The sequence below is a fragment of the Macrosteles quadrilineatus genome, unplaced genomic scaffold, assembly GCF_028750875.1.
Source record: "Macrosteles quadrilineatus isolate MER2022 unplaced genomic scaffold, UCM_ALF_1.0 Scaffold_5__1_contigs__length_97177068, whole genome shotgun sequence".
Taxonomy (NCBI): Eukaryota; Metazoa; Arthropoda; class Insecta; order Hemiptera; family Cicadellidae; genus Macrosteles; species Macrosteles quadrilineatus.
In genome coordinates this window covers 35,946,405-35,960,016 of record NW_026542598.1, presented here as the reverse complement: position 1 = coordinate 35,960,016, position 13,612 = coordinate 35,946,405, and the positions used below count along the sequence as shown (strand labels likewise).

Sequence of the window (13,612 nt, the reverse complement as noted above, 5' to 3'; positions counted from 1 at the left end):
TCTCATGAAGAAGTTAATGGCGAGAGCTCTGAGAAAGATTATTGTAATGTTTTTATTTATAAAAGTGTTTTTATCAGTTTTAAGAAACTTTTGTTATTGAAACTTTTTTTTTAAATTTTTTCTGGTCTTGTTATTGTATAGCAAAGCTGAACAACTTAACTGTGCCACCAATGGTATCTCAAAAAGGAAACTATAAGATTTAGAGAGAACATTAAATGGAGAACTTAAACTAGTTTTTAATGACATAAAAAATTTTTTTTTTCAAATGTTTCAAAAAAGGGCCATAATTTTCCAATGTGGCGGGTAACTTTAAAATGTCTTATGGAACACTCTGTATTTTATTATTGTTTTAGATTCTATATGCAATTTTAATACTTTTTTACTCTTGGAATTTTCTCTCTATACCTACTTGTTTAGGATCTACAGCATGTAAAACTTTGAAAAATTAGCTAATTACAATTACTATAATGACAAGACAAACTAATTTTTCAAAGTTTAACACGCTTTAGCTCCTAAACGAGTAGGTTTAGAAATAAAATGCTAAGACTAAAAAAGTATTAAAATTGCATCTTGAATCTAAATCAATCATAAAATACAGGGTGTTCCATAAGAAATATTTAAGTTAGCTGCCATATAGGAAAATGGTGGCTATTTTTGAAACATTGGAATTCATATTTTTTATGCCATTGAAGTTCTCCATTTAATTTTCTCTCTAAATCTAATAGTTTCTGAGATACCAAAAGGTGGCACACCCTGTACAGTTGAGGCTAAGTATAGTTTGTGGATTGTGGTGGTCTAAATTAGTGCCGATAAAGATCCAAATGGCACAGCAAAGTTTCTGTTGTGTTCAAGGTGAAAATTTCTTTTGAAATGAATTCAAACCCTTTAGAACTTTTGTACTGGATTTTTAAAGAATATCTCCGCTTTTGGGGTATCATGACGCTTCATCTTCATCCAAAGGTTGGGTTTTTAACAATAGCAGTACACACTTTTAAAAACTCTTTGGACTTTTTTTTAGAAAGATTTGAAAATAATACACCATACCAGTATAGTCCATAGTTTATTATTAATAAAATATATAAATACAAAAATCACACTTACTAACCTGCAAACCACTTGATAACAATAAATTAAAACATACGGCAGATCCTTATATTAGAATAAAATATCTACAATCTACAAACCATGCTAGAATCTCAATTCGGAACATGCCAAATTTGATTTTTTCATGCATTTGTTCATCCTAGCAAAATTTGGAATGGACAGTTATAGTTTACACGATCAGGTACGATACAATACAAATTGGTAACACTATTCACCTAAATAAAATAGAGAGATTAGACAAAGGGCGTGCTAAGTAGATAATTACTTCTTTATATTTGTTCATTAAGTAGACACAACTTTGATTACAATATTTAAACAAAAAAACTGCACACAATTCTGTAACTGTTCCTCGAATAGGAAAGTCATTCATTTTTATCAAAATTAAAACAAAGCAACACAACCTCGAATTCAAATGCTGCACATTCGTAAAATTAGGTTTAAATAACCAAACATATAAAATATAAACAATTTATAAACATAAATAAAATTCACAATATTTTTCACAATACGCTAAATTTGTTCGTAGAAGAAAGACAAGATAGATTGATTTTTTTTTAAATATGTGATGTTTTTATCTAATTCTAAAGTAGGCCTACAGGTGATTACCAGCTGTTGGTCAACAATCAACGATGAATTTTCTGAATAATCTGAACATGTTTAAAGTGACTCTAATAAACAATTATAGTTCTCAATATTAATTCCCTGGTGACAATGTTTCATCATTTATTTATTGGGTGTCATAAATTTTGAACAACTAACAAAACTTAAAATATTGAGTGTATGTAATTTGAAGCTGCCTTGTAATAAATAGCCCTTAGATCATTCTATTATTTATTAATTTATGATTTTATGATTTATTTCTATTAATGGGTTTACATTTTCTAGTAGATATTTTACATTGGACGGTATCGTAAAACTTTTGAAATTTCTATGCAAAGACTTTACTCTAATGTAGGCTATTATGATTCCCCTCAAATGACTGCCTATTGTCTTCATGCTTTACCGCAAGTTAGATTATTGTATTGTTTATTAAGTTATATCAGATAGGTAGGCCTAGTAACAATAGTTTATCCTTTTAAAATAGTAAATTAAAGGATAGGAAGATTTGCTACAAATTTTAACTCAGTTGATTTTAAAAGGTTTCACAAAATAGTAGAATTTCAAAGTACCGTTGGTTAAGGGAAAAATATAAAACTTAACAATGGCTATTATAATATGAAGGCAAATTACATACACTGCACTGCGCTTAAATATTTTATTAAAATTGATAGATAAAACAGTAGTTGGGTAACATAACACAAACTCAATACTTGTGCAGCCCATGGAATGTAACGGTAAGTTTTCAGTGAAATCTCAGACTTTACTCAAAATATCATGGATGTAATGCTTCTTTCTGTAAGATCTTTTGAAAACAAACTTGATGCAGACTAAAATTAAAATGGCTACAGAGCAAATATACAACAATACACATAAGCTAATATCAAAGATGTTGAAGCCCCACAGTGTTCTGGAAGAACTGTCGATTCGTTGATTTTTGAAGCCTCTATCGTCTCCGTACATCTCGTGCCTGAGGCTCTTATCGTACTGCGTCGCGGACGGCACGCTTCCAGGAGCAGGTGTGGTCGTACTGAGATCTTCGGGTTGTAGGTAGACAACATTCGAGTACATGTGACTCAGGAAGTTAAAGACTTCGGATTTGTTCCAAGATCCCTCCATGGTGTAACAAGAAGGACAAGCTTCTTTGTTTGGAAACTGAACTTTCTTGTGCTGAGGGTCCTCAGTGGCGTCGCCTGCGAGACGATTGTTGACGTTGTTGTGAGCCGACCACAGCCACATGACCATGTCATGCTGGGTCGTCACGTTCCCAGCGATGGTCTTTGCCATCTCAGTGAAATGTGCGGAGCACTCGCTGCAGCTGAAGAAGTTCTTGATGTAGCCCGCCATGGCTGACAGGACCTCAGGTTTCTCATCTGTGCTGTTCCTATCCTTGAGCTCCTCGTGGACAGAGAGTGTATGGAACAACGTCCACAGACTGCAAGGATAACCTCTGAACTCCGGAGTACTACCTCGACAGCCGATCCATCCTTGATGAGGAAGAAACGGTTTGAACTCATCCTCCAACTTCATGAAGACTTGCCGAACATCTTTGCCTGAAACATCCACCTTGTCGTCTAGCGCTCTCTTTTTCAACTCTGTCAAAAACTTGAGTCCTTGCTGTCCGAAAGGGAAGTACTTGATGAGCACCGACACAAAGCTTTTCAAAGCGTCTAGATGTTCCCCGCTGATGTTTCTGTGTAGAGATATCTCATTTTTCAACGAGTACCGAATAGCTCCCTCCAAGTCCAGTTGAAAGACCACTGACGAGAGAGCTGTTGTTTGCAGTTTCTTCTTGATGTCCTCCTCCATTTGCATGATGTGCATGACGTCGCTCAAGTCTACGTCGGAACTGAACACAGTGGGAGTTTCAGGTAGCTCCGCTGCAATGTCCACTCCGTGTTCTCTGAGGAATCCTCTAACAGCTTTGTTGACTTCTCTCCGGGTGAACTCCCCCACTTCTATTTTCGTATGGGTCAAATCCCTGTGTATAACAACAACAGTGTTAGCGCCTTGGTCTACGTTCAGTTCTCGAGCGAGATGTTCATTACTGTAATCTACCACTCTTGTGGTTACTTCTTGAGCAACCGCAGAAATGTCCAATGCCAACGTCGGCCCGACCACTGAGTCTTCAGCTTCAAACACTAGCACGAGATATTTTACTTCTGATGGGGTTTCTTTCCATAAATTTTCATCTAATTTTGTCGCTGTCAGAGGCTTCAAGTTTAAATTCTTTCTTTCTTCAGGTGAGTGGTTGTTGTGGTGGCTTTTCAGCTTTGTAACAATCCTGTCCCTCATTTCGTTGATCTTTCCCTTTTCAAACGCCTCGCCCAGGAAGCTTTCATTAGAGTGTGGAGGGAAGATCTTGATCATCGGGTAATACATGACCTCCAAATCTCGACACAGCTGATTGTTGGCGTCATTGGCACAATCAACGGCTCCAATCTTTACCGAGTCACCCCAGTCTGAAACAAGCCACTATCAGATAATTTATGATCAACTGAGGGAAAAATCAGTGCAAAGTATATTATTGTTGGTAAATATTACAAAATTCATTGCTTTTGGTGTTCACAAGAACCATTTAATTTATGAGAGATAAATAAAGTTTTAATGCAAAATATTAGGATAATGTTATAATTTCACTACTTTTCTGGTAGGTTCAATCCATATCAAGTGATCCAGAAATAAAATAATTGGTTGCTTGACCATTTTTTAAATAAATAATATTTTTATCCTAGACACCTATATCAATTCTGGGTTCAAAAGTGATTTTAATTTTTTTTTTCTCTTTTGTTACTTCTACGGCGGCTATTTTTGTTTTGCCGAACACGCAAATTTTTGCTCATGTAAGGGTTTGCGTTAACTTGCACTGTAACTCTGTAACCATGAACACTAGAGTGATGAAACAAAAATCATATTAATCTGGAAGAAACAGCCTAAATATTATGTTCAGTACATATTTATTGAAATGTGTTTCAAAAACAGTTTTAAACCCATCTCAACATTTCGTAAGAAAACGGAAAAATTTTAACTTTTGAAGGGGTACTACCATTGGAACGAATAAAATCTCAGACTTGATTTTTTTTTGTGTGTAGCAACTCAGTATAGCCTAACTGTTTGTATTTAAAATATCAACCCTGAGACTTAATTCCTTTAAAAGTTATCATTTTTCAAAAACTGAAATTTGAAAAATTCAAATTTTGAGTTTCAATATCTTAGTTGGGACAAAGTTTAAAAATCAAAAATTTTTACCAAAAACCCCTCTTATGGTTGTTATACTGCTGTATGAATTTCATCTTTGAGATTTACTGTTAAGCTAAGTTACAGTATCATGAAAATCGCAAAAAACCCATAAGTTCGGCCAACGCGGCTAGTACTGTAGATTATTAAACCCCCTGTTGGATCACTTGATATGGATAGACCCAGTAAAAAAGTGGTCAAATTTAGCTTTTTTGCAGCTTTGAAAAAACTGTTAAATTGTGATTGCAGGAGGTATATCAGTTAGTACCCTAACTAAAACTGTTACTACTAGTCGTTGGTCATAACTGTAAAAGAAACAACAAGTAAACTTTTTATACTTAGGTTTTCATAATCTAAAACCATAACTAACTGTGTTTTGATCTAGCCATGTGGCAGTTTTAACATGGTTTAATTTGTCTACCATCTGTTGAACTCCAATTAGGATTAGATTAACTCTGCAGTGGTGACTGTGACACTGTGTTTTTGTCGCTTCAACTGCTGACGTTGGTCTGTGAGACCAAGTATTTAAATATTGGAATTATGTTTTGAAAAAAATTGTGAACATTATTGTTGGGCACCTGGTTTAATTTTTCTCAATTCGTATGCAGCTTTGATCATAAAACAATTAATTATTAGATCCAATTAGCTTGACTGTTGAAAATAATTCTAGAAAAAAAATAATTAGTTGAACCTCCTGAGCTAACAATTGAATAATACTCTTTTCTAATTTTTAACTCCCCAAGAAAGTATTACTACACTTTTCCTTGTGTTAATTTCCCTGTTAATGTCTACCATCGTGTCATTAATGTTGTGAGCAAAGTTCAATATAATATAGCTTTACTAACTATCAGTTGTACCAACTTTCAAATTGATGAAAATCTAAAATATTTGCTACGACCTGATTGGTTACTCGCTATCGCTGTTATCTGTGTACGAGAGACTTGTACGTAATGGCATTATGCAAATGACCTTCATGCCTACCATCTATGTTTGTACTTTGATTTCCTTTAATGTCACCTCGATACGACTTAAAACACATTCTGCAATGGTGGGGATTTCAGCGTTGTGCCAAATAAAACTTAATACTAATTTGATCCAGCAGAAAGTTTTAAGAGCTTTTTGTAAGAAACAATAATTTATTCTGTTAGGTTTGTATGTTTTAGGATATTTCCCGTCTCGTATGGGAGTAATACCCCTGCCACGGCAAACATGCAGACTAAAGAGATTTCCATTCGTCTGATTGGATTGTTATTAAAATATTTATTTTGTTATTAAAACTCGTCAGATTTATAGGCCTGCCTTATTTAATTAACATTAGATTTAACGGGTACTTGGATTTGGTGCTAAAGGGAAGGAAAAAGTTTTTTAGTAAAATATTATTAGCATAGTATTATAGGTAAAGTAATTAAATTTGATCCAAATATATTAATTTTTAAACAAGCAAAATATACTAGGCCTTCAGTTTACTTTTTCTCCATAAGATTAACAAGAGAATTTTAAATAAATTGTTTAGGCTATAGATATTTATTCCATAACTTTATCCCATAATTTAAATGCTACAATATACAATGTTAATTGTTTTTTAGCACTAGACAATGTTTTTTTTTTTTTTTTTTTAAGTTACCAATTTTTAACACATTTTTAAACCTCATAAAACCTTGTTTCTATGGCCCGATTTTGCTAACTCATTCATTTGTATCTAGCTCTACACGTTCATGCCAAATTTCATTAAAATCAAAACCAAAATTACTCAAGTTATCGTTATAACAGACACAATTTTAATGAATATTTTTTTTTGCTCTCTAGAAGAAAATAATAATGAAAAACTCAATCGGTTTCAGGTCCCTCGGTCTTTCTGGGCCACCTACAATAATAGCTTCTTCCTTATAGGGCAATTGGCTAAAAATTTTAAAATGTTTTAAGATATTTCCCAATTTACATTAGAGGATAATGCAACACATTATCATGCTGGAAAATGTTTCAGGTGGTTTCAGAAATACTAGCACTTAGATTTAATATTGAACATGAAGATAAAACACCTTAACATTTATATCAGCTTCCAAATCAACTTTTACTTGACAAAGACATTAAAGGAAACGTGTATAGGCTAAATACTGTAGATTGGAGATAAACTAAATTAAGAACTAAATTCACAACAGCAGATTCCTCTTCAGGAAAAATAGGTTAAACTTGTCTAACAAAACAACCAATCAAGATAAGTGGTTTAACTTAATGAACAAAAGGTCCAAGACAGCTTTCTTGTAACAGCATTTAGTCAATTGTCTTTGTTCTGTCTGCCTTCGTTACAGTATCTTATTGTTATTAAAACCTTCAACTGATTGTTGTTAAGCTTAATCTTAAATAGAACATGTGTTTTAATTCTTACTAATCAGCTGAGAATTATAATGTTATTTTCCTCTCCAATAGACATAGTCGATTTTATTTTTATTTCTTTTAATTTTTCTAGCTTTATAATTGTTTTAACTAAACTGAACTATTTCGAAAATGTCGCTTGTCCTTTACCTAAAATACCTAATATTGAATATTATACCTAAAATAAGGGAACATTTTGTCCATCAACCTAATCAAACATATGGAACATGAAGCACATAAAAACTAGCTTTTTAGATTTAGCAATAGGATAAAATTTTGACTTGTAGTATTTAAAGTGGGTGCTGGATTTGCGGGGGAACACACCGGAACGGATCAATGATCAAGAACAGAAAATTTCATAAACTGTCAGGTTTCGGTTTCAATAGCATATAGGCATAACAGAAGAAATATAATTGGCTAAACCAGCAGGCTTCTCATTATTACAACCAAGGGACACATATTATTTACAAGATAGGTAATTGTTTTCCTATACGAAGAAATTACCAACAAAAATTGATTCAGTGTCAGTTTATTATCTTTTGTTTCATTCAAACCAATGAGGTAATGATGTGACGGTAGAGATAACAAAATCAGAAGACACCATCAGTAGGTCTGTTGTATAAAGTTTTATTAGAACATGACCTGCGTCATTTGGCAGTCTTTCTAAAGATTACGTTTCCCTTGCAATTACCATAAGAAAATACATTACTATCATTATAATTTTAAATTTAAGATTTTTATGATTGCTTATTTGCAAAAGTGTTAAAGTAGGCTAATATTATAGCATAGCTCTATGGTTTTAGATCTTGCCACAGAAAAAATACTACTATAACCCAGAATGCCAACCGCATGGTAAAAAGCATTAAGTGGTTTGAGAGAGCTTTGCCTGTCAATCGTAGGCAGCGCCACCAGCGTTGCCATGCACTCAGCATAGCAACGCTGGTGGCGCTGCCTACGATTGACAGGCAAAGCTCTCTCAAACCACTTAATGCTTTTTACCATGCGGTTGGCATTCTTTTTTTTTTTATCAATCAAGAAATTTATTTACACAATAATTGCCAATACATAGGATACAAAAGTGCAAAAACCACAAATGGTTTGTCTGCACTAAAAATATTGTTTCATATTTACCATACAGTTTTGTCAGTTTGAATCAGTAGCATGCAGTTTTATGAGTCCTTAATTGTCTCTTGAGTAATTAATAACAAAAAAAAAAGACAACAAAGACACAAATATCTGTAAAAATTCAACAGTAACATCTGGGTTATAGTAGTATGTTTTCTGTAGTATGTTTTCTGTGATCTTGCCAAAGAGGAGATAGTAAGGGTAGCCAAGTGATTACGTTACTGTGCTCGCCTTGAAATAAGAAGGTCTTTGGTTCGATTCCAGTACAAGAAATACTGCACTAAATTATTTGCTTTATTAAGCTCTAGAGCATAGTTAAGAAATAAATTGCTAAACTTTAAGTTTTGAAGGTAAAAAATGGGGAAAACCAAATTTTTAGTCCATAAAACCCTGTTCTCATAGTCTAAACAGGCTGGTTCCCGAATCCCAAGCATGTTTGATTAAGGAGATGTTTGTGCCGAATTTTGTAAAATCGGACAATTTTTACTTGTGTGAACTAAGTATAGTATGAATTTGAACAAATAGTGTTTATGGCCCTTGAAGAGTCAAAAATGAAAAAGTAGTCAGTCTTTGTATTAGGTCTTATCATGAGATCTACGTTCTACGTTGTACTGAAATAGATTATTCCCTATATGGGAAATTCACTAAAATGATGAGTAAATTCCAAACATTCCTGGCATTGAAATAATTTATAAAATACAAAAATAGTTTTTATAAAAGACACTTTTGTAGATATGGCCAAATAGTGGGCATCACTCATCAACAAGGTATTATTGGGTATGAGTCAACAATTTGACACGTCTAGATCTGCAGACGTGATTAATAGGCCTACAGCACTTCTATAGATTGTAATCAACCAGTGTTATTTTGTACACAATGGGCAAGTTGATAAAAATAAGAACGGAACATATTTAAAAATTAAACTACGGCACTTATTTAGGCCTATTAATGAATTCAACTAACTATTTCTATGAGAACAAACACTAAATAATGATTTTAAACACTGGACTGCTCCAAATGCTTATTGGGATTAAAAGTTACAAGACCAAATATGAATTCTTAAGGCAACAATGAAAAAATCTTACATTACATACAACAACCCTCTTTTGATAAGTAGACACAAATAAACCTTTTCAGACTTAACCCATAATGCTTGTCTTTAAAGTCGGCTACAATCCAAAAAATAACATACCGCTGCTGACAGACTATTAAAGAGTAAATTTATTTGACTCTTTGACTGAAACCTTAAAGTGGCAGCAATAAAAATTTACCTAGGTTTAATAAGTTTTTGTGATGATTAATTAACCTACATACATCATTTTTAACTTTCATTCAAAAAGTGTAAAAGGGAATTATCTGAATCCTACAATGTAGGCCTAATTGATTAAATTCCAAACCATTTCTACAATGTATTTTATTTTGGGTAATGAAATTACACTCATCATACGAGACTACTCTTGACATATTGGTATCATTGAAGCTAGCACACTTCATCACCTTAAACAATATTTGATCAGTCAACGTGACAGCGAGTTTTAACAATGATGAAGGTGTTAAGTACGCCTAATACTGTTTACATTTGAAGAAGTAGGCACATTTGTTTTCATATGTTTACCTTTAAAGACATGAGTACATTTGCTTACTCTGTCTCACATTAGATTATACCTTAAAACTCTGAATTTAAAACAGTTTTCAGTTTGCTATCACCACTGCTTAACATTTACCTATAGTTTTTGTAAAAACTGGAACTAACTTAGTGTTATGTGTTAGTAAAAAGTCTTATTAACTATCAATCAATTGGTACCTAATGGCTATGAAGCATAATTTGTTAATAAGTTACGGGATGGGTTCAGAAACAATCGACTACTAGATTCGCCCTTAAATAGAGTTCTTTCTGGCCGAGCGGCAATAACGTACTTTGTGCTCTTAATAACTAACATATTTCAGTGTTTCCTAGCTAAAGAAGTTACACCTGTTCTGAGTTAATGACACAACTCTTCATTATTAAATTGAACCCAGTTCTCCTATTTAATTTGCTCATGACTTTGTAAAACTGTAGTAATTGTGTTCGGAAACTAGATGCATATATTTTCTCCATAAAGATAGGTACCCTGATTCTCGCAATAGGCCGAGTAATTTTTGTTGGTATGTACGATTGTTTGTCTGTAGATTAAGGTATCCATCAAGCTTCTGTCGCAGTCATCCACTAAGTTACTTTCTAACTGGTTTACCACCAATATGGAACGATTAGGCCTAGTCTTGCCAGTGTTTGAAAACATTGTGAAAGTAAATTGGCACTTCCGCCAAGTAAACTTATCAGGTTTTTTATTAGATTTGTTTTTATTGTCAATAATCTAATTCAACTGGTTCGCTTGGCTGTCGATGGGGACCTTAATTTGTTTAGACACTAATGACACATCCGTCTAATTTTTTTACAGTACATAGGCCTAAGTTACCAGTAAACTTAGGCTTGTATAAAAAATTAATTAATAGGTTGATAAGTTTGCATACAAGCCTCGATGAAACTAACTTTAACTTTTCTACTGTCTAGGAGTGTTCAAAAAATAAAACGTTAAAATTAAATTAAGTTAAGTTAGGAAGGTTAGTGTACAAGTAATTTTCCATGCAAAGACACCATGGTTTAAATTCATCAGATTGGCCTATCTCCTCAGCAACCCAGACTAGCAGTAGAAAATAATGTTAACTACGGTCTGTTCATGTCGTTTTGTAGGAAACTTAGGGGTCCCATTCCCAGATTTCTTTTGACACACAATTTAAAATAAGTTAGTCTGACATTATTTTAGTCATTTAATATTTATAAGAGATTCAATTTGTACAGTAGAAAATAATGTTAACTACGGTCTGTTCATGTCGTTTTGTAGGAAACTTAGGGGTCCCATTCCCAGATTTCTTTTGACACACAATTTAAAATAAGTTAGTCTGACATTATTTTAGTCATTTGATATTTATAAGAGATTCAATTTGTACACCCCGGACACACGTGGGTACATATTTTTAGATAAAAATGTTGATTGAATATATGTTGGTACGTGTATGGGGCTTTGGGTATTTCACCTATAGTAAAACCAGGTACCTACCTAGGCATAAGTTAGGCCTAAGCTAAGATAATGATGTAAGTTATTTTTTAGTTCTAATCAGTACTAATTAACTTAGACTCACAGTGAAACCAACAAAAGACATAAAGATGAAAGTGTTTAGCCTACTTACCATAAATATCTACTGCTAAAGCTTTCCATGTTGGAGCAAATCTGTGACAATGTCCACACCAACTGTTGTAAAATTCAACCACCCAAAGTTTTTCTTTTTCTTCATTATGAACAATTTTCTTAAAATTACTACCACCCAATTCAGCTATTTCATTAAAACCATGGTACAATCCACGACCAGATGCGATATCATGATACAATCGTTTACTGTCAGGTGAAATATTAGATGTAATAGAATATTCAACAAAAACTATTAAAAACAACGCAAGCAAATATTTAAAATGACTGGTATCCATGTTCAGATCATTAGTAAAACTATCTTCTTGGTCGCAAGACTTACGGTTCTCTCAAACCAAAAGAATTAAAATTAGAAATCTTGTTTTCACTTGTTAACCCCCATCTGTCAAGGTAGCTAGGCTTCAGGCTTCACCACATTGATGTCATTCCGATTCCATTCCTGCAATATTTGCTGTCTGCTAGGGAAAACCAGAACGTCCAGAACAGAACAGAACTGTGCTGTGCTGTGGCACAATCAAACTGCAAGCTGATTGGTTGTCGGGGAAAGTTTGTCAGCTGGAGCTAAACTCTGTCTGCTGTTTTTGCCTGTAAATTCAGCAGACAGGAAGGCTGAAGGCTATGTCGCTATGTCTGAGTCTGTTCTGTTTAGCAAAACAGAAAGCATTCATAGCATACCAAACTGATGTTGTTCAGCCGGCACAAACGTACATGTATTAGCGAATTTCCCTATCGGGAAGTAGCTATTACCGTAGTTAGCATAGTAAGACCTAGGCCTGTGGCCGATTTACTTTTTTATTTTGATGTCCCCAGAGGCCAAAAACACCATTCGTTCAAATTATATGTATGTATGAAATGAAAACTTTATTTATCCCAAGCCATGTGTATGTATGTCCGTGAACACGATAACTTGAGTAATTTTTGTCCTTTTTTGATGAAATTTGGTTTGAAGGAGTAAGGCGGGAATGCGAGGAAGGAGTAAGGGAGGAAGGCGCTTCGCGAACCAGCATGATCGGACCATGGGAACGGGGTTTTATATGGGGTAAAAATTGGGTTTTCTAATTTTTGACCCTCTTAACACGAAATTTCCCAATTGTTCTCCAGTAAAAAATCATTTAGTATATCAAAAGTGTTGTTGTAAAATTATTGGTTACGGAGAAAATTAAAAAAAATTTAAATTTAAAATTCACATGTTATATTGTTATTCTTACGGAGAATATTGTAAATTGTTGTAGTTTGCTTGTTTATGGATATATTTTGATCAAACTTTTGGTAAATTTATTTATTTTATACTCAAGTTATTAATATTTTACTGAAAAACAAAATTTTTTACCCTCCCTGTAACAGCAAGCCTTTAGGTACCTACTCATAAAACCTAATGTTAATTACATTTAATTGAAAATAAATTCAGGCAAATGGAAATTCGCACATAGTTAGCAGGTTTGCTGCTGCGGGGGTATTTTTTCTGTATACAGTACCTTATTAATTACAATGCTCTATTTAATGTCAAGAATATTTAATTTATGACAAGAAATACATTGAACTCAAAGACAATTATAGGAGAAAAATCCAAATAGGGAAGTTAAATTGGGCTCAAGAGAGTATAACCACAGCAAGAAATAAATCAAAGGCCTCTTAGAATGTGATTAACAATTTAAGAACACAAAAAAAGATAATAACCAATATAAGCTTGAAAATAAATGACAGAACCATAGAGGATCCTTGCCAAGTCGCAGAAACATTTAACACATATTTTGCAAACGTATTAAACCTTGTAAATGGCAACCACCTAGGCTTCCAATTCTCACGTTTTCCTAGCAATGATAATACAGTCTGCAAAATGACCGATTTTTCTCAGATCACACCTCAAAAACTTGATGATATCCTCTCCAAAATGGAATCTAAAAAATCTAACGGAATCGAAATCAGCATGC

At 33.5% G+C, this 13,612-nt stretch overlaps 1 protein-coding gene across 1 annotated transcript; it reads right to left on the bottom strand.

The window, feature by feature from the left end:
- Nucleotides 1–1,047: 1,047 nt before the first annotated feature.
- Nucleotides 1,048–12,136, bottom strand: LOC128995148 (sulfhydryl oxidase 2-like). The gene is made up of 2 exons (XM_054420061.1): nucleotides 11,665–12,136; nucleotides 1,048–4,163 (listed from the first exon to the last, which is right to left on the bottom strand). Exons 1-2 carry the CDS (start codon nucleotides 11,957–11,959, stop codon nucleotides 2,458–2,460), a joined length of 2,001 nt encoding a protein of 666 aa, XP_054276036.1. The 5' UTR covers nucleotides 11,960–12,136; the 3' UTR covers nucleotides 1,048–2,457.
- Nucleotides 12,137–13,612: the final 1,476 nt, after the last annotated feature.